Source organism: Aethalodelphis obliquidens, unplaced genomic scaffold (genome assembly GCF_003676395.1).
Source record: "Aethalodelphis obliquidens isolate GAN/ISIS:26980383/991018 unplaced genomic scaffold, ASM367639v1 scaffold1, whole genome shotgun sequence".
NCBI lineage: Eukaryota > Metazoa > Chordata > Mammalia > Artiodactyla > Delphinidae > Aethalodelphis > Aethalodelphis obliquidens.
This window is the reverse complement of record NW_020837945.1, coordinates 54,421,168-54,447,580: the sequence shown is the minus strand read 5'-3', so window position 1 is coordinate 54,447,580 and position 26,413 is coordinate 54,421,168. Positions and strand designations below refer to the sequence as shown.

At 37.7% G+C, this 26,413-nt stretch overlaps 1 protein-coding gene across 9 annotated transcripts in view; it reads right to left on the bottom strand.

Annotated features, from left to right (window-relative positions):
• Positions 1–26,413, bottom strand: part of BBX (BBX high mobility group box domain containing) — a 282,218-nt gene that overhangs the window by 59,953 nt on the left and 195,852 nt on the right. For all 9 annotated transcript variants that reach the window (XM_027104049.1, XM_027104073.1, XM_027104053.1 and 6 more), the window contains 4 exons: positions 24,763–24,958; positions 20,611–20,678; positions 5,147–5,227; positions 1,837–1,911 (listed from right to left, as the gene is read on the bottom strand). In XM_027104049.1, coding sequence (XP_026959850.1) covers positions 1,837–1,911; positions 5,147–5,227; positions 20,611–20,678; positions 24,763–24,958 — 420 coding nt within the window. The remainder of the gene's footprint in view (positions 1–1,836; positions 1,912–5,146; positions 5,228–20,610; positions 20,679–24,762; positions 24,959–26,413) is intronic.

Genomic DNA, 26,413 nt, shown 5'->3' with positions numbered 1-26,413 from the left:
TGTGTGTGTGTGTGTGTGTGTGTGTGTGTGTGTGTGTGTGTGTGTGTGTATATATATATGTATATATATATATATTAAAGGAAGGCCATACCTCTGCAAACTGAAACTATGAGACACTGATGAAAAAAATCAAAGATGACACAAACAGATGGAGAGATATACCATGTTCTTGGATTGGAAGAATCAATATTGTGAAAATGACTATACTACCCAAAGCCATCTACAGATTCAATGCAAGCCCTATCAAATTACCAATGGCATTTTTCACAGAACTAGAACAAAAAAATCTCAAAATTTGTATCGAGACACAAAAGATCCCGGATAGCCAAAGCAGTCTTGAGGGGAAAAAAGGAGCTGGAGGAATCAGACTCCCTGACTTCAGACTATACTATAAAGCTACAGTAATCAAGACAATATGGTACTGGCACAAAAAGAGAAATATAGATCAATGGAACAGGATAGAAAGCCCAGAGATACACCCACGCACTATGGTCAACTAATCTATGACAAAGGAGGCAAGGATATACAATGGAGAAAAGACAGTCTCTTCAATAAGTGGTGCTGGGAAAACTGGACAGCTACATGTAAAAGAATGAAATTAGAACACTCCCTAACACCATACACAAAAATAAACTCAAAATGGATTAGAGACCTAAATGTAAGACTGGACACTATAAAATTCTTAGAGGAAAACATAGGAAGAACACTCTTTGACATAAATCACACCAAGATCTTTTTTGGCCCACCTCCTAGAGTAATGGAAATAAAAACAAAAATAAACAAATGGGACCTAATGAAACTGAAAAGCTTTTGCACAGCAAAGGAAACTATAAACAAGACGAAAAGACAACCCTCAGAATGGGAGAAAATATTTGCAAACGAATCAATGGACAAAGGATTAATCTCCAAAATATATAAACAGCTCATGCAGCTCAATATTAAAAAAACAAACAATGCAATCCAAAAATGGGCAGAAGACCTAAACAGACATTTCTCCAACGAAGACATATAGATGGCCAAGAAGCACATGAAAAGCTGCTCAACATCATTAATTATTAGAGAAATGCAAATCAAAACTACAATGAAGTATCACCGCACACCAGTTAGAATGGGCATCATCAGAAAATCTATAAACAACATATGCTGGAGAGGGTGTGGAGAAAAGGGAACCCTCTTGCACTGTTGGTGGGAATGTAAATTGATACAGCCACTATGGAGAACAGTATGGAGGTTCCTTAAAAAACTAAAAATAGAATTACCATATGATCCAGCAATCCCACTACTGGGCATATACCCAGAGAAAACCATAATTCAAAAAGACACATGCACCCCAATGTTCACTGCAGCACTATCTACAATAGCCAGGTCATGGAAGCAACCTAAATGCCCATTGACAGACGAATGGATAAAGAAGATGTGGTACATATATACAATGGAATATTACTCAGCCATAAAAAGGAACAAAATTGGGTCATTTGTTGAGATGTGGATGGATCTAGAGACTGTCATACAGAGTGAAGTAAGTCAGAAAGAGAAAAACAAATATTGTACATTAATGTATATATGTGGAACCTAGAAAAATGGTACAGATGAACCAGTTTGCAGGGCAGAAATTGAGACACAGATGTAGAAAACAAACATATGGACACCAAGGGGGGAAAGTGGCGGGGCGGCGTGGGTGGTGATGTGATGAATTGGGAGATCAGGATTGACATGTATACACTGATGTGGATGAAACTGATGACTAATAAGAACCTGCTGTATAAAAAAATAAATAAAATAAAATTCAAAAATTCAAAAAAAAAGGCAAAACAACAACAAAAAAGAAGGCCATACCTCTGCAAACTGAAACAAGGCTGATGCTTGACATTGTTTTGAAGGAACATCAGGGTGGGAGGTACCTGAAGATATCTGAAAGGAAACAAATAATTTTTAAAGCACAAGGACATTTTACCATAACAGACTCATAGATTCTGCCAAATATTTCCACTGTACACACAGATAAAGATTAAGACATGAGTCATCACCCTCAATCCCTTTTAGAAAAACAGTATCAATGATAAATGAAGACAAAGGCCATGTTTCTAAAAACACATGTGGAAAGAACAAAAAAGACTGAGTTTGGCTCATTTGCCTTGTCTCTTGAAAGGGTGTCAGATATGTATCAAATAGCAGTTGAGGACACCTGTAGAGATAAATTTCCTTATTTCAGTGAATTTTCTAAAATATTATTAAAAGTTGAAAGCTGCAAGTAGATCTCTCTCCTCCCTACAGCACTCCCCTCAAGCTGTTCTCTGCTTTGAGACAGCTGTGAAACAGGGTTGGAGAAGCAAACCATGTGGGTCAGAGTATCTGGGACTGAATCTTAGTTCTGCTACTCACTAGCTACATGACCTTGGGCAGCTCAGCTAATCTCTCTTGAGATTTATTTTTCCCAACTGTAAACTGATGATGATGATAATCCCCATTTTACAGGATTATGGTAAGAAGAAAATAAGCCATAGAATACACTGCCTGGCATGGCACCAAAACTCAATAAATTGTTTATTGAATATGAACAGCATTTCTTTATTTTATAACACCATGCATCCTCCCATCCAACACACACACACACACACACACACACACACACACACACACACACACACGTCCCTCAGGTGTCTGACAGTGGATAGATGATTCTGTCACACCATCCTTGCTTCAGCTAGGAGAACTTTTGTTTCTATTTGGTGATTATGGTAGCCTCATTAAAAGTTTGCTCTGAGGGCCACATGGAAATAATTTTTAGGATGTTTTGAGACCAAGGTCAGTTATTAATTTTGGTTTCAAAGTGAACAAAGTTTCTATACAACTACAAACTAGGGTGAAAATGAGTCACAAGTGCAGAAAGTGTGAGCATTGTAAATTCAGCCCATTTCCAGTTCCACAAAAGTCTTTTTCTTCAATTAACTGTGCTCACCGACTCCATCAAAGGGAACTTACTGAGCAATACATGCAGCTTGATCATGACTCCTCAATCTCAGCAATCACTTTTTCATATTAATTAAATTAAGTTGTTTAGAAAAACAATGGAGCCAGTTGGTGATACAATATCAAAGTCAATTTTAGGGATAAGAAAAAATTAGAAGAGAGCCTGATGGAATTATTGACTCTATTCACTGCTGAAGGCATTAGGAAAATTTTAATTCCACCATATCTTTTGCATCAGACAAATAAGGATTTTTAGAACAAATATCAGTAAAAAGAAAAAAGATCTCCCAGATCCTATTTAACAAACTAGACATATACAAATTGTCGTAAATGGCTAAGATCTAACCAAGTACTTTGAAAATATTTCAGGGTAAAGATGTAGAACTCTTCTTGGTCAAACCATGAAACCTATCATTTCAAAAGACCTCTATGTGCAAGCTGTGACAGACTGCAGATATGAATCCACAAGGATGTTCCTGAAATCCTGGGAATTATAAACGGTAGGTCTTACTTCCGACATGACTTTTCACTCCTACAAACCCTCTATAAAAGTTAAAGAAAATAAATAGTTTGTGTAAGGGGAAATGCCTGACCTACAAGATATTTCTTTTCTTTTTTTTTTTGCGGTACGCAGGACTCTCACTATTGTGGCCTCTCCCAATGGCCACGGCTCACGGGCCCAGCTGCTCCGCAGCATGTGGGATCTTCCCGGACCGGGGCATGAACCCATGTCCCCTGCATCGTCAGGCAGACTCTCAACCACTGCGCCACCAGGGAAGCCCATACAATATATTTCTTCAAGGATTAAATTAGATAGTGAACAAAACAGAACCAGTAGTATAAACAATCTAGATTTTTGAAAAGCATTTCACAAGTCTTTAAACAAAAGGATGTTTCTCCAAATTAATATTGGGATAAAGGAGATGTTGACATGAATAGGGAGCTCCTGAAGAAATATTAGGTTAGGGTCAGGGACCTCTTTGGAATCTGGTTTGCTGTAGTAACCAAAAACATGCACATGTGTCAACACACCCAAAATTTCATGTGAAATTTGAGAGATTTCACTACATCTTTCACCAGGGATCACTGGTTAAGTATCTCTGCTTTCAAAGTTGAGACTAACATTATTTAATATGTCTAAAACTACTGTTTAAAAGGGAGTGCAGATTGAATCTGCTATTACATTAAATTCTTGAGGAAACAATATAAAAAACAATTGGAATTCATGGCACATCTCACAGAGAGCAGAAAGGAAAGTGATAGATAAGGAGTATTATGTGAGCAAATATATATTAAAACATTCTGGTGATATCAGCAGGACATTTAGGCATATAATAAACAATGTCATAAAAGGAATGACCTAATATGCCAGTGTGAAAAGTAATTCTGCCAATGAAATGTTGAGAACCACCAGGAAAGGACATTAGAGGAGAAAAAATTCTGAAACTAAAAATATGCTCTCCTTTGTACAAAACTGTACCACAAGGGGCAAACATTAGGAAGGATGACAGTGTGAAAGAAGGTCTAGTGAAAGACAATTAGAATGATCAAGGGAAGACCATGTGGTTTAAAGTTAAGAAAAAAGTAATCAGTGATGGCTCCATATTGAGTTCTAGGGTAAATGCAGATATTTTGGGAAGCAGTCTTAACCTTTAGACTTGATGTCAAGGATAATGTGCTTTTCTACATCATCTCCGAATATGTCAGAGACATACTGAGCCAAACAGGTCTGACACAAGACATAAGATTTTGAAAACTGCCAACTGCATGCTAAAGTTTCAATTAAGAGAAGTTTACTTAAAATAAATACAAAGGAATGCACAGCCAATAACCATGAGTCAATTCTGTCTTCTGATTTAATACCTGACAAATCAATATCTGATAATGACTAAGTTCTAAAAATAGTTCAATTATATTCTTAACTTCCCTATCCATGAATAAAAATTAGTGATGAGGTTTCAGTGCAATAATATTTAGTATGAGTTAATAACAAGCTTCTATAAACATATTTATTCCTTAATTAAGAGACTCTAAAGTTCCAGAATTTGGTACTATTTTCCATTTTATGATTACTTGAGCTAAGAACGCAGGGTTCTTCTTTGCTTTAAGTTACTTTCATCAGCCCAAATTTAAGCTCACTTTACAATTTCATTAAGTATAAATTGTAATATATTACCTCGGCAAACTGAAATAATGGTGACTTCTGACGCAATTCAGAGGATTCTGAAACATCAGGCCTGCAGGTGCCAGAGGATATCTGAAACAAAGAAAGGTGGTATGAGGCATCATAAGAATAGCTTCTGGAAGACAACAGAAGACAAATGTCACGTAAAACATTCCTATTTGAGGAAGGAATGGTTTTGACTCCCCAAATTTGAGGCAGTACTGTGACAAAAAGGTACTTATATTCTGCAAAGTCTTACACAAGGTTTTATCAAGTTTTATATGTTCATTCAACTTCTAAATAATGCCATAAATTGTAGGAGATAGACAGGACAATGCATTTCAGAAAAATTACTATTAATCAAAGAGAAATGTCTACAATGATGCCTATTTGATCTCTTGGCTTTCTGCAACCAAATCCAAAGAATATCTACTTCTTCCATGTTCTGTGTTTCCCCACTATTTCATATAACCTGACCACATGAAAACGCAAATGAGTTTCGATTATAAACCTTTTGGGAAAACAAAACTAAGGTCCAATTTTTGTTTTCCAGGGCTTTCATGTATTTATATACAAGCCCCAATCTTAGAAAAGTTAGTACTATTTTCCTAAGAGAAATTTCCTTTATAATATATTCTTGTATATTATTTACGACACTGGGTAAACATTTAACACTCTACCATCTTTACCTGTGATTTTCATTATTAACAACAGTTACAGAAACACCACTAATTTTTAAAAAAATTCTTGCTGTTTATCAAGTACTGTTCTCAGGATACATAATTCCTCTTTATCTCAATGTTAAAAATTGACCCATTTCTGCATTTGGGTGAAATAATAACTTAGGTGGTAGCCTATAATTCAAAAGTCACAGGAGTCATAGAATGTTAGAGAGGAAGGATTTCAGCATCCCTCTGATCTAACCCTTTTTACAGATAAAGGAACATAGGATCAGACAGGTAAATGACGTCTCTACTCCCCAACATTCAATAATCCCCTTATTCTTTATTATTATAGCACTTAGCACTGACCACCACAAGCATAAATATCTGTTTATGGTACATCTTCTCCCAGGGATTTTGTATAATGCAGAATCCTCAACATTACCTGGGCACAATGTAGATACTCAAGTATTTGTTGAATTAGCTAAATCAAAATTGACAACATGTCTTCTAAACACCAAAACAGTGTGTCCCCTCTCTCTCCTTTCCTGAATGACAAGGTTAGAGAGTCTCAGGGAACAAGTTATCTTTCACTTTAGAGGAAAAATAAAAGTTAAAAATACTTTTTAATAACATGTTTCTGACAACAAAATAATCCAAGATCACTACTGAAAATCTGAAAAAAAAAAAAAAAAACACAGAAGAATCATCTCCCAAAGATATGCACTGGTAATATGCCATGCATATTCTTCCAGTTGTGTGTATAGATAATGTTTTCAACAGAAATGGGACGATGTATTACAGTTACAAAATGTTCGTTTTTAACAATACATTGATTTTCCTGTTATTAAACCTTTTCCAATGTAATTTTAATAGCTGCATGTGATTAAATTAGATGGTTGAATCTATGGAAAAAGCTGGCAGTCACCCAGGTTATGTTCCTAAAACTAGAGTTTCTCACTGAACTTCTTCAGTAGACATGGAAGATGTGTTTCTCTAACAACGTCATAGGCCACTGGGCAGGAATAAGCATTTAAAATTTTAATTGTCACCTTTGGATTTGAAAGGGTAATGGCCAACTTCTTCCAGTGATAAGCCCCATAGAAAAGGTGCAGAAGCTTTAGTTAATTTGCCACCTGTGGTTTGGCTGCCAAAGCTTGATTCCCTCCCTGTCACTCGACTATTTGAAAACTAGTGTGCCAAAAAGTCCAGAAGTTTTTATTTGCTTTCTAAAACTTTGAAGCCAAGGACACACAAAATGTACTAAAAAAGGCCAGCAAATCCTGAAATTACTAGCCACCAAAAATTCCTTCATTGGAAAGAATACTTGAATGAACTGTATCTTTATAATTTCTAAACAATGAAAAAAAATCAATACTGTCCTGGTTTATAAAGAAATCCTGTGTGCTTAACCCCTAGATATCTTGGTAAATAATCAAAATTTTGCTTAAAATTGAGCCTAGGGAATTCCCTGGCGGTCCAATGGTTAAGGATTTGGTGCTTTCACTGCCGTGGCCCAGGTTCAATCCCTGGTCGGGGAACTAAGATCCCACAAATTGCGTGGCCAAAAATTAAAATAAAATAAAATAGAGCCTAGGACTAAATAAAAATTATAAAGTGACTCTATAAAACTTTAATAATGTAGGTTGTACACATGACAGAAAGCTATGGAGATATTTAGAATTAAGTATATTATCATATAGGGTAACTATCCTATATAAAGCCTATATAATATATAACACATATTTTTATTTCTAATCCCATGATGCAGATGCATGAGAGTTATCATTTATGAGATTAGTTAACCTATGGCTCAATTAGAGTTCATATTAACTGTAAGAAGAAAAGTCAACTTTCTTTTAAGTGCCATTATAGATAATATGGCCATGACTATGCATCTAGTCATAAAGGTTTGAAGTTAAATGAGACCCTCTGCAATCATTATGATGGACGGTCTTAAATAAAACTTTCTATTTGTATGGAGAATTCAAATGTAAGTACTTATCAAGACATCTATAGTCCTACACGTTATGTCAATTGTACTATGCAATCAGAGAAGTCTATGTGTGCGTGTTTGTGCTCCCCACGCACCTGATGCACAATAGATGCACGAGGAATACTGGTTGACTGACTTGATTCTCTGTGTTTATGAATATGAGGAATCTCAATGACCTGGCCAGGAATCACACAACAAAGGCTGTCCAATGGTTAAAACAGCAATTATAGTCACTGAAGCTATGCATTTTACTGTGGTAGATAACATCTCCTTTTAAAATCTAGTTACTCTTACTTTAAAGCACTGTGGGTTTAGCCTTTATTTTCAGTGTAGTATAATGGAAACAGCACAAAATTAGGAGCCAGAAGAGTTGGCTTACTACTAAGCTGTGTGGTTACCTGACTTTCTAGGCCACAGAATGAACAGAAGCAGCAAATCAGAAGGGGCCAAGAGTGGGGATAAGAAAAAGGAAGAGGGGCTTCCCTGGTGGCGCAGTGGTTGGGAATCCACCTGCCACTGCAGGGGATGCGGGTTCGAGCTCTGGTCTGGGAGGATCCCACATGCCACAGAGCAACTAGGCCCATGAGCCCACGTGCCACAACTACTGAAGCCCGCGCGCCTAGAGCCCATGCTCTGCGACTGCAACAAGAGAAGACACTGCAGTGAAAAGTCCGCACACCGCAACGAAGAGTAGCCCCCGATGACCACCACTAGAGAAAGCCCACGTGCAGCAACAAAGACCCAACGCAGCCAAAAATAAATAAAATAAATAAATTTTTTAAAAAAAGGAAGAGCATTGAAAAAGAAACAATGCCACCAGCAAGAAGACACAGAGCGAAAAGACTGTAGTCACAAATTTTAAAAAAAATTTTATTGAAGCATAGTTGATTTACAACACAAATGTTCTATAAAGCATTGTAGTCTATTTAAAACAAATAACCAGGGCTTCCCTGGTGGCGCAGTGGTTGAGAGTCCGCCTGCCGATGCAGGGGACACGGGTTCGTGCCCCGGTCCAGGAAGATCCCACATGCCGCGGAGCGGCTGGGCCTGTGAGCCATGGCCGCTGAGCCTGCGCGTCCGGAGCCTGTGCTCCGCAATGGGAGAGGCCACAACAGTGAGAGGCCCGCGTACCGCAAAAAAAAAAAACAAGAAACAAATAACCAAAATATTGGGTGTAAGATAGGCTTAAGGATGTACTGTACAACATGGGGAATATAGCCAATATTTTGTAAAAACTGTAAATGGAAAGTAACCTTCCAAAATTGTATTAAAATTTTTAAAAATCTCGGTTATTTAGTAAAGTGGATTATCACAAAAGCTAAAAAATAAATTAAAAAAAATAATAAAATAGAGCAAGTAGTCCTAAAATTTTTCCTAAATGTAATAATTAATATTTCTAACTGTGATTCTAAGTTGTCAAGATAAGAATAATTATAAAATATATCCCTTATTAAAAGGCAGAAATGCATGTGATACATGCTAGACATATTTCCATCTAAAATCTCAAAATGTAAAAATGGTTGAATGACATGGAAAATGTACTGAGGTAGAATTCATTCTTGAGTGTTTGATAAATGAGGCATCCAGTGCAAGGGTATATATTTGTGCATACATGTAAATGTTTGGCAAAGAAATCTGGCATTACATCCACATGGAAGGAAGAGGTTATTTCCCACAAAAGACTCCTGTTTAATGTTATTAGAGGATCCTAGACCTTGTCACCTTGCAATATCACCTTGCTGTTTGTATTTACAGTATCATAAATTACTTATTAGATGGGGTATGCTTTTTATGGAGAAACATCATTCTTCAACAACCATTCTTCAGCTAAAGCCAGCTTACTTTCTAAACATAACAAAATATAGAGATCGAAGATATCTGTTCATCAATTAAGAGGAAAGAAAAAATACCAAATAAGTAGAGATTCAATAAAGGGAGGAAAAAACCCAAGAAGCTCTTTTTAGAAATAGTCTCTGAAATAATCCATAAAGCCACTAGGTGTTGCTACATGCCCAATAAAGAAAACTGCTAAAGGGATTTTAAAAGCAGTTTTGTTAACAACGTACGTTTTCAACTTCCCTTAAATCCAATCTTCCCTTTAAATTAGCTATAATTCTCAATAACCAAGGAAGGGGAATGATTAGTATAATTAAGAATTATGACGAGGTAATACTTTTTCCCCACAGGCAAAATGCACATCATGATAATGAGAGCCATAGAAACATGATCCAGCCCCTTGATATAAAACAAGATCAAGCCACTCAGATGCACTGTTTGGAAAGCTAGGTTTTATTAAGAGCCCATTCCTACTTCGCAAGGCACAAGACCACAGACACAGAGCTGGATCGTGATGGACACATAGTCAACAAAAGGGATGAAGTACACTGGTTGTATCTGAACTCCACATCCCTGCTCTTGCTAATTTAAACATTTACTGATTACTCACTCCTTCAACAAACATTCAATAAACACCCATTACATACCAGCCACAAAGACTGCTGTTCCCTTTCAAGAAGCTTACATCCCACTTGTGTGCATTATATGCTGGGGAATAAAATGAGACTAAGGGGATGTGTCTGGCCATTAAGTTGCTTGCATTTCAATGCAGGAGACAGCTACACATTAAGAACGGACGTGCCTCTTGGTGGAATATTACAAGGTCTGTGGGAGGACAGAGAAGCAGCCTTCATTCTTTCTGGAGAGAGATGGAAGAAGTAAGGTAAGTAGCATCTGAGATCTCCCTAGAATGAACACCAGAATTGTGGAAATGATGTGGTCACAGCAGGAGGAAAAGCATGGAGGAAGTGCCCTGTGTGTGTGAGAAGCAGTGACTTTCCCTGTGTGACTGAAGCCTGAGATGCCCGGGAGTGCAGTGGGAGATGAATCAGACTGAGAGGGAACTGAATGCTAGGTTAAGAAGTCTGAAAATTAGGCTGGAGGCAATGGGGAGTCAGCCAAGGTTTTCAGTCAGAGGAGCGGCATGATGAGAGATGTGTAGTTAAATAATTCTGTCAGTGGAGTGCAGGATGACCTTGGCTGGGGAGTGACTGGAGGCAAGAGACCAAATAGAAGGTTAAGGAAATAAACCAGCTGAGATGCGGGGCCCCAATTAAATCAGAGATGGCATTTGCCAGGGCTCAGTAATTGCCTGGAAAGGTGTCAGGGCAGAGGGAGAGGGGTCAGTCAGTGCCAGTGTTCCTAAGGTAAGTTAAACCCTTTCACCAAAAGAGTGAATACGAGAGAAGGAAGACTGTTTAGGCAGTGGTGGAAGGCGGGGTTGTCTTCTTCTGGAGGAGAGGGGTTGGGGGTAGAGGATTCCATTTCAGAGTTCAAGGACAAAGATCCCGTGTGACTCCAAGGCCCAGTGATCTGATTCTCACCCTCATTCAGCCTGGCCCAGGCTTTCCTACAATTGGCAGCTTTTGCCAGGTATCCTTCTATAATGGAGGACCTGAGTGATCACTTAATTTGCATTTAATATGAGATGTTAAATGAAGCTCTGAAATGGACGTGAGCTTTTAAACACAGGTGAATTCAACGTAAGTATATTACATACAAGTTAGTCCTTCAAAACCTACTTAAGGACTAAAATGAAGCCACTCTTAATTAAACCTAAATGAGGTAAAGGAGCACCTGAGGACTAAAGCAGCGCACCTGACTGGCGGACACCAGGACTGGGCTGCAGTTGAGAGACAGCGGGGCCACCCTGAGGAGCGCAACCCAACAGCACCGCATAGAGTTGTGAGCGCCTCAAAATTAGAATGTAAGTCAAGTCATTTGGCAGAGAGGAAGGATAAGTCCCTGGTTTTTCTCAAGGCGCCAGGGCTACCAGAGTCAAGTTTCCTAACATTCTAAGCCGTGTGGCAGAGCACTAGGATGGAAGTCCAGGACAGACTCCAGGTCACCTCTACAAACTGCTATAGTAGTTGAGACAAACCATAGCATCTTCCTGCCTCAGTTTCCTCATTTGATGAAACAGGTAACAATGCTACTGACGTCTTCACAGGACACTGTGAGAACAGAATGCAGTCGTGTATACAAACGTGCTCTCAACGACAACGCAGCAGCAACAGTACCACCCTTCTCGTTTACCTTCTTGTTCTCTATTCTCCTCTTTCTCTTCCCGCTCACTTGTTGCCCACCTTCCCCACTACCCCTTCCCACCACCTCTGGGAGACGGAAGAGCTCATGTGAGTTCACCACTGTCTTGAGCAATGCAGCCTAGGAACTCAACGAGGACAAATGCTTGTCAATCTGGTTGGGTAGAAGGACTTGATTCTCCGGGCTTTGAGCCCCACTGCAGAGAGATGGAAGAGGCTGGGCTGGATGGGCAGTTCCAGCCAAAGTGGGCAGTGAGGAGTGACATGAAAAGGAGAGGTTTCTACCCGGAGTTGAGAAAGCTCAAAGAGCCTATTTAATGTAAAATTTAAGTATAGTATTTCCTCACAAAATATGTTTAAAAGCTATAAAACTGTGAGAAGGGAAATTAACAGCTTCAGTGAGAAGGGGGCAAGAGTTGGGGGTAGGGTTGGAATTCAGTGGATTTAGGCATCCTGGAGTAGTCAAATATAGTAGCCTAAGAGAGGCACATGTCAAACTAGCTCAAATGTACCAACAGGCAGTAAAATAATTTTCCCCACTTCACTGATATCAGATATTATAAGAAAGGGGAAAACTTTCAATTTTATCAAAAATCTGTATTTGTTTTAAATTTAAAACTCACAGTGTTTTAAATATAGACATATTAATTAACAAGTATTGGTATTATCACCTTTTCTCTATCTTAGATTTCACCCACCTCATTGCTTAATGGAAAATATACAGGTTTAAATCCTAGTATAATGACTTTCTTGCTCTATGACCTTAGACAGGCTATTTAACCTCTCTAGCCTAGTTTCCTCATTTATGAAATGTTGAATAATAAATCAACCTCTTAAGGCTCATGGAAGGATGAAATGAGATAATCAGTGTAAGTGCTTAGTACAGTACTTGGTCCCCAGAAAGCACTCATGAAATGGCTGCGTAAGGGTGCAGACACCACTGTATAAGTGGCCCGAGTTGAGGTCAGGTGGGTGGGGACCGAATCACAAAGGTCCCTGTAGGCTATATGAAGACTGAAGCTAGTCCCCCTGGGTTCAAATCCTAATTCTGTCACTTCATAGCTACACAATCTTGAACAGATTATTTGCTCAATGTGAATACGCTGCTAGTAAAACATACCATAGCCTGTAGGAGTAATAGCCTGACATAATATAAGCTTTCAAGTTAAGTATGAAATACCAAGAATAAATTATGGTAATAATACTAGGTACCTACAAGAATGCTTTTCAGGAGAGGTGAAAATGCCTTACAGGTTTTATTTAATTAATCTTCATAGATGTCTTGGGAGTTAAAAGCAAGTGGGTATTATTATTATTTTTTTAACATCTTTATTGGAGTATAATTGCTTTACAATGGTGTGTTAGTTTCTGCTTTATAACAAAGTGAATCAGTTATACATATACATATGTTCCCATATCTCCTCCCTCTTGCATCTCCCTCCCTCCCACTCTCCCTATCCCACCCCTCTAGGTGGTCACAAAGCACCAAGCTGATCTCCCTGTGCTATGCTCCCTGTGCTATCCGGCTGCTTCCCACTAGCTATCGGTTTTACATCTGATAGTGTATATAAAAAGAAACGAAATTGAGTTGTTTGTAGTGAGGTGGGATGGACCTAGAGTCTGTTATACAGAGTGAAGTAAGTCAGAAAAAGAAAAACAAGTGGGTATTAATAGTTCCATTTTACAGGATGGAAGGCAAAGAAAAACGTGGCTTGATCGTAACTCTACTGTCGTATCTCTTCATTCCAACAAAAGAACTAGGCATTCTGAAATCACAGACCCAGGTCTAATATTACTTCCCGAACACCTGAAAGTTTGCCTTCAGTTCATTCATTCAACTAAATAGATATTGATACCATCACACCTTTTCATCAGCCAAGATTACTCTGCCTAACTTTTCTTATTTTCTTTTATTTCCTAAACCATCTTTTCTGTTGTAGCCAGATGACTTTCTGGTGCTCACTTAGGTCCAATACTGAAATGTCAACCTTTCCAATATTATTCCAAGCTGTTCTATATTATTATGTGTTGAATAATCTCCCCTTCCATTTCTGAAATGTATCACTCCCTGCCTTTATTTTTTAAATTTAATTTAGCTTTACATTTTTATTAAAATAAGTTAAAAATATAACACTATAGAAATTTTCAGTCCTGAAGATTACTTCTAGAAATTCTAGATCAAATACTTATACTTTATTTATTACATTTTCATCTTCAGATAGTAACTCACCAATATGAATCATAAAGGCTTAACTCAATGTAACTAACTGCCTTCTCTTTAGCTCTTCCCAGAGTTTGATGTGAACATTATTACTTTTATTTCTTCTATTTTTTCTTTCTTGTTCTTTTAAAGTAAAAAGGAAAAGTGTTCACTTAAGCTGCTAGACACTGTAGAATGGACTGGCTCTCCATAGCCCCCTGGTTAGCATATTTTAAGCTTATACCATATTTTCTTAATTAAAAAGCTTCATTTGTTTTTCAGCTTCTGTTTGCTAAAATCTCATATTCATTGGAAACACTCATTTCCATTTCCTTCACTATTATGGGGTTATTTCCTAATAAGACTTCTATGCTTACATTTCACTGGGTGTCAGTAGAGACAAGCTTAGGCTGCTATTTTGAGTGTGTGTGTGGGGGGGTGTAGGGTGTCACTCCCTGATGGCTGCGTTGCTCAATACAGGCAAACCTCGGAGATACGGCGGGTCCGGTTCCAGACCACCACAATCAAAAGTGAATATTGCAATAAAGCTAGTCTCACAAAGTTTTTGGTTTTCCAGAGCATATAAGTTATGTTTACACTATAATGCAGTCTATTAAGTGTACAATAACATTATACCTAAAAAAAAAAAAAGGACATGCTTTAATTTTACAATGCCTTATTGCTAAAAAATGCTATCATCTGAGCCTTCAGTGAGTCATCCTTTTTCTGATGGAGGGTCTTGCCTCGACATTGATGGCTGCTGACTGGTCAGGGTGGTTGGTGGTAGATGAAAGTTAGAGAGGCTGTGACAATTTCTTAAAATAAGACAACAATGAAGTTTGTCACATTAATTGACTCTTCCTTTCATGAACGATTTCTCTACAGCATGCAATGTTGTTTGATACCATTTTACCCACAGCAGAACTTCTTTCAAAATTGGAGTCAATCCTCTCAAACCCTGCCACTGCTTATCAATTAAATTTATGTCACACTGTAAATCCTTTCTCATCATTTCAACAATCTTCATAGCATCTTCACCAGGAGTAGATTCCAGCTCAAGAAACCACTTTCTTTGCTCCATTAGAAGCAACTCCCCATCTGTTAAAGTTTTATCATGAGATTGAAGCAATTCAGTCACATCTTCAGCTCCTAATTCTAGTTCTCTTGCTATTTCCACCACATCTGTAGTTACTTCCTCCATGCAAGTCTTTTTTTTTTTTTTTTTTTTTTTTTGTGGTACGCGGGCCTCTCACTGTTGTGGCCTCTCCCACTGCGGAGCACAGGCTCCGGACGCGCAGGCTCAGTGGCCATGGCTCACGGGCCCAGCCACTCCGCGGCATGTGGGATCTTCCCGGACCGGGGCACAAACCCGTGTCCCCTACATCGGCAGGTGGACTCTCAACCACTGTGCCACCAGGGAAGCCCCTCCATGCAAATCTTGAACCCCTCAATGTCATCCATGATGGTTGGAATCAACTTTTTCCCAACTCCTGTTAATGTTTATGTTTTTGTTTGTTTTTTATTTTTTTGGCCGCACTGCACAGCTTTTGGGATCTTAGTTCCCCGACCAGGGATCGAACCCAGGCCTTGGCAGTGAAAGCGCCAAGTCCTAACCACTGGACCGCCAGGGAATTCCCTTAATGTTGATATTTAGATCTCTTCCAATGAAACGCAAACATTCTTAATGGCATCTAGGATGGTGAATCCTTTCCAGGAGGTTTTCAACTAACTGACTTTGCCCAGATCCATCAGAGGAATCACTATATATGGCAGCTACAGCCTTACAAAATGTATTTCTTAAATAATAAGACTTGAAAGTCGAAGAGACTCCTTGTTCCATGGGTGGCAGAATGGATGTGTTAGTAGGCATGAAAACATTAGTCTCGTTGTGCATCTACCTCAGAGCTCTTGGATGACCAAGTGCATTGCCAATGAGCAGTAATATTTTAAAAGGAATCTTCTTTTCTAAGCAGTAGGTCACAACAGCGGGTTTAAAATATTCAGTAAACTGTTATAAACAGATACGCTGTCATCCAGGTTTTGCTGTTCCACTTATACAGCACAGGCAGAGTTGGTTTAGCCTAACTCTTGAGGGACCTAGGATCTTCCGAATGGTAAATGAGCACTGATTTCAATTTAAGTCACCAGCTGCATTAGTCCCCAACAAGAGAGTGGGTTTGTCTTTTGAAGCCTGGAAGTCAGACATTGACTTCTCCTCCCTAGATATGAAAGCCCTAGATGGCATCTTCTTCCAGTAGAAGGCTGTTTCATCTACACTGAAAATCTGGTGTTCCGTGTAGCCACCTTCATGAGGTATCTTAGCTAGATCTTTGGGATAACTTGCTGCAGCTCCTACATCAGCACTTGCTGCTTCACCTTGCCCTTTGATGTTATGGAGATGGCACCTTTTCTTAAAGCTCATGAACCAGCCTCCGCTGGCTTCAAACTTCTCTTCTGCAGCTTCCTCACCTCTCTCAGCCTTCACAGAATTGAACAGAGTTACGACCTTGCTCTGGATTAGGCTTTGGCTTAAGGGAATGTTGTGTCTGGTTTGATCTTCTAACCAGACCACTAAAACTTCTCCATATCAGCAATAAGACTGTTTCCCATTCTTATCATTTGGGTGTTAAACGGAACAGTACTTTTAATTTCCTTCAAGAACTTTTCCTTTGCATTCACACCTTGGCTGTTTGGCGCAAGAGGGCTCACTTTCAGCCTTCCCCGGCTTTCAACATGCCTTCCTCACTAAGCTTGATCATTTCTAGCTTTCGATTTAAAATGAGAGACATGTGACTCTTCCTTTCACTTGAACACTTAAGAGACCAGTGTAGAGTGATTAACTGATTTAATTTCAACATTGTTGTGTCTCAGGGAATAGAGAGGCCTGAGGAGAGGGAGAGAGATGAGGGGGAGGGGGGGACTGCTGGTTGGTGGAGCAGTCAGAACACACACAACCTTTATCAGTTAAGTTCGCTGTCTCATATGGGTGTGATTTGTAGCACCCCCTCCCCAAATTACAATAGTAACATTAAAGATCGCTGATCACAGACCACCATAACAAATATAATAATAAGGAAAAGTCTGAAATACTGCAAGAATTAACAAAATGTGACACAGAGATATGAAGTGAGTAATACTGCTGAAAAAATGTTGCCAATAGACCTGCTGGATACAGGGTTGCCATAAACCTTCAGTTTGTAAAAAATGCAATATCTGCAATAAAATGAGGTATGCGTATACATTTATTTTGCTTCTTTAATCCATAAACTCTTTAATAACAAACACTGCTTTTTAAAATTTATCCCAAATATGTAATGCATTTCAATGTACTCTGGGTATAAAGAAAATACAGGACTGATCATTTATGTGAAAAAGAAACAAACAAACTATAAGTTCAATTTTTATCCCTTTTATTCATCAGAGACACAAATTACAGAACCAAGCTTGGCTTAATAACAGTAGCATATAAAAATGTTGACCTGATAACGCCAAAAATCTATTGTGGCAGATTCAGAGTTAATCAGAAGACTGAGAAAAAAAGGAGAAAACTCAGACATTTTGCTTGTTATTATTTGTTCACTGCTATCTCAAGAACATATAATTTCTCTCTGAAAACCCTAAGAGCACATCACATGTAGATCTGGGAAATTGTACAGGCCAAAGAAGCTTTTAACCTGGAATTTTACTGTTCCCGTAACAGCAAGCCTCTCTACCTTCTAGAACTGTTTTTAAAAATAAAGCTATTACCTATATTAAATTTTCTATGTTAAAAAAATAGACTTTTGAGGACTTTTTCTATGTGATTAGGTTTTAGACTATTGAACAAAGGAAAATCTCCCTTTAAATAAAATATTTCAGAATAAGAATTTTCTCGTGGCATTTTAAAAAGCCATTACGATAAGACCTCCTCTGTGGCAGAAGTTTTGTAAAATGTCACTTTATTTGACTGGTCCTACCTAATAGTATAAACAGACTTCATAGTAATTGTTCCAAATGTCAGAAGCATGAAATTTCTGTACTTCTCTCCTTATCTCATTATATTTATAATTTTCTTTTAAAAATATATGTATTCACTGTATTTGTCATCTGCCAATGTACATAAGCCCCTAAAGTTCTATGACCATGTCTACATATTTGAAATAAGACATTGCATAGAAATTAGGTGCTAAATGAAATCTACTGATACCTATGACATAAACTCTCAAACTAATTATATTTAGAGACAGCATTATTTTATACAAATTTTGCTGCTTTATTATTTCAGTATCTCAAGATTATTTTCAATAATGACCTAAATATATCTGAGATGAAAAGTAGAGATTATGAAGAAAGAGTTGTATTCTTAGAAGTGGTTCTTAAAGACCTAAGTGCTGGCAACTTCTTCCTTAGCATAAATTCCCTTCTCCTGTACGGTTTACTTCTTTAAGCCATTTAACTTTATTTCTTTAGCTTGAGAATTTTCAAAACAGTTATATATGGAATTTAAGGAAAGAAATGTCATAAAGAACCTAGGGGTAAGACAGGAATAAAGACACAGACCTACTAGAGAATGGACTTGAGGATATGGGGAGGGGGAAGGGTAAGGTGTGACAAAGCGAGAGAGAGGCACGGACACATACACTACCAAACGTAAGGTAGATAGCTAGTGGGAAGCAGCCGCATAGCACAGGGAGATCAGCTCGGTGCTTTGTGACCGCCTGGAGGGGTGGGATAGGGAGGGTGGGAGGGAGGGAGACACAAGAGGGAAGAGATATGGGAACATATGTAGATGTATAACTGATTCACTTTGTTATAAAGCAGAAACTAACACACCATTGTAAAGCAATTATACTCCAATAAAGATGTAAAACAAACAAACAAACAAAAAAAACCAGTTCCCCTTCATCAGAAATGGAAGGCTGACCAATGCATGGTTTAAACTGCTTGTGTCAAACTCTGCTGTCCTTAAAAGCTGTGAGAAGAGCTATTCACTAAAAAGAGCCTAAGAGAGAAACTTTAATCAAAGAAAAATAAGTATTCCTTTCTTTGACTAGCATTTACAGATAGATAGCATCTATCTGTAAGTCTTAGATGTTTATTTGTTTACATTTTTTCCTGAAAGTTAAAAGGAATGCTAATAGACATTGGGAAGAAAACTCCATTATTATCTAATCTGTTAGAAAAGATGATACTAACTCTCACAATATAGTGTATTCTTGGAAATCATGAGTCAGACCGTGTTGAAAGGTCAAATGTGCATTATTACTCCGACATTCACCTGTGGGAACATGCTTGGGATACTCTACACCCAAGTGAGCGTTAGTCTGCTTGCTATTAGGGAGCATCCATGTGTTAGAAAGTAAAATGATGCCAGAGAAGGCTATTGTGTGAGGAAGTACAAACATGCTGAATAATGAGTATGCAAAGGTACAAAGTGCCATGTTTACTTTTTCTAGCTAAAGATTAGTACAATGTAAACAACTACCAGTCCACCAAATTTACACATTTATTGCTACACTGAATTGAACAGAAATAAAAAGTTAAATCAAATTGAACATATGGTCAACTACTATGGATCCCAAATATAAACTGTAAATGATAAAAACCTTTTGTGATGTAAATATCTTATGTGGTATCCTCTAAAATGATTATCTGAATAGACTTCAACTGTAATCCATATAGCACGCACACGACTTAAAAAACAAAAGAAAGAAAGAAAAAAATATATATATATGCAATAAAATTGCTATTTTGTCCTAAATAGCAACTCTGGTTGGGGATTGAAAAACTTCCAGCTCAAGGACCTGAGTTTGGTAAAATAATATGATCTGCAGGTCACTGCATCTGGCCTCTGTTAAATGGGTCTGGAAAATAGAGGAATTCCACAAATGCAAACTATGCATGGCTACCGGATACTACCTGCCTATCAAAACCCTACTTAAAAATATTTAGCAAAAACAGCCCAATAAAAATACAAGGGAATAAAAAATGAAACCAAGGTCATAAGGGCCTGGGTCCTTTTTCATTTTCCATTTTAAAAAATAAGCAATCTTGGAATGCCATGTTTCCTGATTTTCAAAAACAGGAGTTTGTATTTATTTAGGTACCAGAGGGACTGACAGTTTCATGCTTTTTTTAACTCTCATCTTTTCACTAGCAAGTCTAATGAGAACATCACAAAAGCAGAGAATGTTATGAATAGAATGAATGAATCATAGGATCCACCCTATGGACCCCATGACACAGTCATGGCAAATGCTAATTATCTGTACATTGCAAGTCTTATTCCTATGCTCAGGGAACCTCAAAATCTGCACCTGACTTGTGTTTGTGTCCTTTTGGGTTTATGTACCCCACTCTGTTACCCTCAAGGCACAATATAATGCACATAGAGATCTTAATGAAAACCATTAAAAGCAGAGTTTATTCATGAGCTGTAAAAAGTGAAACTGTAGAACTAACAGTGTGAACAGAACACAAATGTCTGTGTTCTCAACCCGCAGCAGGTGCAGAGTGGAGACGGATGAGGGACCACTTACCTCGGGTGTACCAAGAGCATGTTCTCCAGCTAAAAGCAGCATGCTCAGGCCTCCCATCTGAGTAGGATCTAAATAAGTCAAAAACAAGTAAATCGTCAATTCATAACCATGAAGTACATATAATCCAGAGTCGAAAAAGAATACTCACGAAGACTAGCAATCAGAAATCCAACAGAACCACATGTACCTTATTACAGAAAACTTCTGAAACTCTTTATGAAGGAAAAACCCGGGGTACATGTGCTTAGTACTCATACTTTTGTGAGCTTTTTAAATACCACTGTTGTCCACCATTCCAACAAAATACCTTCTTCAATACCACAGCTGTTTATAACATGAATTATCTCCTAATGTGATGCTTCTTTCCTTACTGCATGGGGAGTCTGGATGGATTTTTTTTTTTAAACGAAAGAGTGCTTCTACTTGTCTTCTAAGAAACTTGAGATTGTTATTCTCAAATTGTTATTTCTGCCACATGATATCAGGCTGATAAAAAAGAACAAGGCCATCAGAGGAACTAGAGAACAGGGAGGTATTTTACAAAGGGGACTCCAAAAATCTAGTGGGCTTTGTTCAAATATTCTTTCTTTAAAACTTTCAAAAACAAATTTAAATTAAACAATGATATATTTATAACATCTTAAATCTTAGGGGTACAGTTAGGCCCTTCCTTGAAAGGCCTCGAAATACCTTTAACATTGAAAATGAACCCTTTTTATACTACCAAAGGTCTTTGTTTTCATTCCTTCAATAATCAACAGAAAAAGAAAGAGAAAATGAAAGCAAACTGGTAGATCTATGACCCAGGATTATATCTAAACAGGGGAAGTACAGACAATAAGAAACCTACAGACTTTAAGTTTGTCTTAAATGAATTAAATTTCAGAACTTCAATGAACTAACATATCTGAAACTGTCTAAGTCAGTGCTTATCCCAGTGCATATTGGTCCTCAATAAATGCACTTTTTATTTTAGTAATCTCTCTACAATTCAAAATGAGGACCGGGCATAGTGTTGCCTGAAGACATTAAGGTGTCTTCTCTTTTCTTTCTTTTTTGATTTTTTTCGTTTAAAGATATGCCCTTAAGTACATCTTTGAATACAATCTGTCTCAGGAACTCATGAAGCAACTCTGACCACATCTTACATATAGTCAAATTAAAAAATATATATTTTTTTGAAAAAAGAATCTGAGGGGAAGGAAGGAAGGAAGGGAGGGAGGAAGGAAGGAAGAAAGGAAGGAAGGAAGGAAGGAAGGAACGGCTTAGTAGAGGGGAAAATATGTCACCAAACAATCAGGTGGTCACAAAACACCTCCATATTGGAAGGTAGCCACGCAGGAATACACAGAGGAACATGAGCTGGTTTGCTGAAATAAGGCTCTCTGTTGTTGTTTTAAGAGCCCATCCTTAATTAAATGTTAAGTTTATGAACTATTTTGGCTGCTAAAAGAGACACGTAAATCTACTGGCAAATAAAAATCAGGAGAGAGAAATGAATTTAGCAGAAAGTAAAGGTGTACTTTGGTTCTTTGGGCAGCTAAATACTTTTGCAGCTGCCAGTCTAGAGATCAGGAGTCTTGCATAATTGCATTCTAATAAAGATAAAAATGTGTTAGTGCATAATTGCATTCTAATAAAGATAAAAATGTGTTAGTTCAAATTATAAAGTAAAATAGGAACATACTTCCATGATAATTTATTTAACTTATATACCAATATGACTTTGCTGTATAGACACTAAAACACAGACAAGAAATCATCATCTTTTATATTAATTTATATAATGTTATTTGGATATATCAAAAATATATTTATATAAATAGCTGCTTTCCCTTCACCGAGAGGGCTTCTACTAAATTAAATTCTACATAGCTTTCCCTCCTTGGAAATTATACACTTGACTGCTTTGGGGTTATTCAAAATGCAAAATGTCATGTGACAAGGACTATTGGGAAAACAAAGCAAAATGAGATTCCATGCTGAGGAAAAGCATAAACTGGCCTCTAAAAGCCCTAAAGTATCCCCTAGATTTAAACAGCTAAGCACCATGTTTCAATTAAAGGCAAATTAATTTGCTTTCATTGTGTTAAAAAGGAACATCACACCAATGTTATCGCTATACACTAGCTTAACAAGGGCTCTGATCATGGATTTCCAACATCTGTCACAGGCCCTTATATATAATGAGATAAATGTGAGAAAGTTGTTGTCCTTCTTTCCTGTATTTTGCTTAAAGAATGCTGTTTTTAAAAGCTGACTTGTAGGGGCTTCCCTGGTGACACAGTGGTTAAGAATCCGCCTGCCAATGTAGGGGACACGGGTTCGATCTCTGGTCCGGGAAGATCCCACATGCTGCAGAGCAACTAAGCCCGTGCACCACAACTACTGAGCCTGCGCTCTAGAGCCCCGTGAGCCACAACTACCGAGCCCACGAGCCGCAACTACTGAAGCCCGCGTGCCCAGAGCCAGTGCTCTGCAACAAGAGAAGCCACCACAATGAGGAGCCCGCGCACCGCAACGAAGAGTAGACCCTGCTCGCCACAACTAGAAGAAAGCCCACGTCCAGCAACGAAGACCCAACACAGCCAAAAATAAATAATTAAATAAATAAATTTTAAAAAATAAAAAATAAAAGCTGACTTGTAAATATCCTGGTTGAAGTCTAGGTCCCACTTTAAATTTGTAGGTATAACAGGTAGATTAATAAACTGTCAGAAACGGTGCTACAGGCAGACATCTTTCACTGCTTTCTGTAGTTTATCTACAATTACTTTTGGTTTTTGAAGAGCCACTGTGTGCAAAAAAAAAAAAAAAAAACCTACATAGACCAATCTAGATTTAGAGCTGGGAGAAAAAGCAATGGAAGATAAATGCTAATCAAAGGAATTTATTTAGAAGCCAGTAATAATATCCTCTTATTTGGTCCTGATGATAAAATGTTTTATAAGAGACTCTTACTGACACAATCTGGGGAGTCTAGAGAGCTCACCAAGACTACTAGCAAGTGGGTTGAAGCTAAAATTATACAAAGTAACAGCTAAAACAAGGCCAGATTTCTATTCTGATTCCTCTGGAATATGCAAAAGCATCATTTTGGAAGCTCACCTAGAATTATACTACAGACACTTACATAACAATCACCTGAAGACTTTGTTCCCCCAGAATGCTGCCATTGCATCAGACTGCATTTCTTAGATTTATATATGACATCACCACACACTTTGTTATACCATGAATCACACACTACACTGTTAAATCTCATTAGGCCTACTGGCTATTAAAAAAATGAAGTGTCATCACAATACTGCTTAACTTCCATTCCCAAGCTTTCCATTTTGCAAACTGTTCAGAGCTCTCATCTTAAAGAAAATTTGCTTGTAATAATGAAACAGGAACCCTATAGCTCAACACCAACTTCAATGCTTCCATCCTGCCCAATCTCCCTATTTCATCCCGGAAAACTCCTCTCTTGATTACGGTATTATAATAGCCATGGAAGATAGAATCATTTGCAGGGTGAATATAAATGCTTTATTTCATGGTAATAAATGCTGTAGCATTCCTTACCACCCAAAGAGTATTAAGGTCTCATAACAAATGGGACCATCTGGAATGTTAAATTTGCCTGGCCCGTAACAGGAATGGGGGCCAGAGAGAGGGTAGGATGGAAATTCCCTCTAAGAAACAGCTGTCAGATCCATCACAGATTTGTGATAGAGTTGTTCATACTCTTGGTTTCGATGTTTAATATCCTCAGATGATCTACATAATTGTGTTTTTTTTGGTATCCAAGATAACTAAGGTGCTTACTGTGAATGAGTTTGTAAGGTGTTTTGTTACATTATAAAATTCCCTGAGCTCCGGACAATCTCCACATTGCTGTCTGCTTTTCCATAATGTCAATGTCAGGAATCCACACATATTTGTAATGACTCAACCACTTGGTCCATACCTCCTTTCTTTAACTATATTATATATACACATTCTATGTATGTTATACTCCAAAGCTTTAAGCTATGCTGCATATTTGCCATTGCTTCCTATTGGTTAAATTTTGCTTTTCTCTCTCTTTCTATTATCTGTTAAAAATACTGCCTAAATGAATTGACCTGTTCTTAAAGAACAGGTGAAATTAGTGTCTAAACTCACCAGCCATCCCAAAGTTAAGCTGAGGCATTTCTTCAGTCTTTGCTTTCTTGGGGCTTGACAAGTCTCTTGAAGAGTCAGATGGGAAGGCCCACAGTTTCTTCCGTGGATTGACAGTGGATGTTGGGGATTTCACAGGCTTGTTTGTGGTAGGACACCATTTGTAGCCAGGATTTGCTTTCATAAATGCATCTTTATACTATAAATAAAAAACAGATAACATATTTTAATTAACACATAGATTGAAAAAGTACCTTCACCTTACTCCCCTATTTAGATAATGAATGAAAAAAACACTTTCAGTAAGTTCTTTCCTTGTAGAAGAATGACAATCTCAGTACAGGGCTTTAGAGCTAGGACATGAATTTATCTGCTAGAAAGTTCATTTGTGGGATGAGGGTTCAAGGCAACACATTTTGTATCTTTTAATCCTCTTCTTTTTTTTTTAGGATCCAAAAAGTTACCTGACCTTGGTAAAGAAAGGGAGTTATTCATAATGTGGTGTGTAAAGCAGCACCTATTTCAAAGTAGGTATCAAGTACCTTACAAAATGTGAGTCAGTCCCAGGGCCAGTAACTAGATTCTGCTCACTGCTTAATTTACTAAGTATGTTAAAAATTAAATCTGTGCTTTACTGTACAAGCAAATGCAGGGACACCTAACAGAGCAAAGTAATCAGCTGTGGGATAAAAGCACCAAGATCACGAATGGGAGAAGGGGAACAAAGTAGGGCAAACTGATGCAGAACGTTTTAGTTCTTTGAAGATGCAAGGCCATGTAGAAGAAAGAGTACTGGATGCAGAGTCTGATGACCTGGGTTCAAAACCCACCTCTGCTTAATGTGGACATTAAGCAAATTATACAACCTTTCTCAGACTCAATTCTTCCATCTAAAAAGTGTAGCTGCACCTGGTAACATCCCAGGGTTTTGTAATGAGCACATGTGATCTCAAAAGTGAACATGCTGAGAGCTGTGATGTGTGATGTTGCAGATTAATCCATCACAAACTGTATGTCTTTATTTGGAGGTTTCAAACTTCACTGTTAATATCTTCCTTTCTCCTTCACTTTTCTGTGGTTTTCTCCCTTTTCCCCAACTTGGCCATTTCTTTCCCTTTCCTGGCGATAATTAAACAAAAATATATTTCTTGCTATTCATGTTATATTACCAATGGTTATGTTATCTGATAAAATGTATTTTTCATGTATTCTTCAATGATTTTGTTATATTACTGCTAGATACCTTATTTAATTAATACAATTCTTTCAATCCCCTAAACTTGCTTTTTAAAATGGTCACTCTGTGTGTAAAATTAATTTAGTGTAAGCTCAAAAGTTTATGAGTTTATCTAACTCATTAAAGAAAAAAAGGTTTATTTAATGAGCTTATCTAACTCATTAAAGAAAAAAAAGGTTCCTTTACCCTTAGTGTAAGAAAAGTATATGTAATCCAACTAACAAACTTTTTCCACCACTTCACTTTAAATCATATAAATGAAAATTGTACTGTAAATAATATAATGCAATGTTAGTAGTCAATGGTTTAGAATCACCCTTAATTCAGATTTTCTGAATAATCAATTTTTTTAAACTAAAAGCTGTATATCTGCATATTGATACATAGGTACAGGAGAAAGGAAGGTAAGCGTAAAAA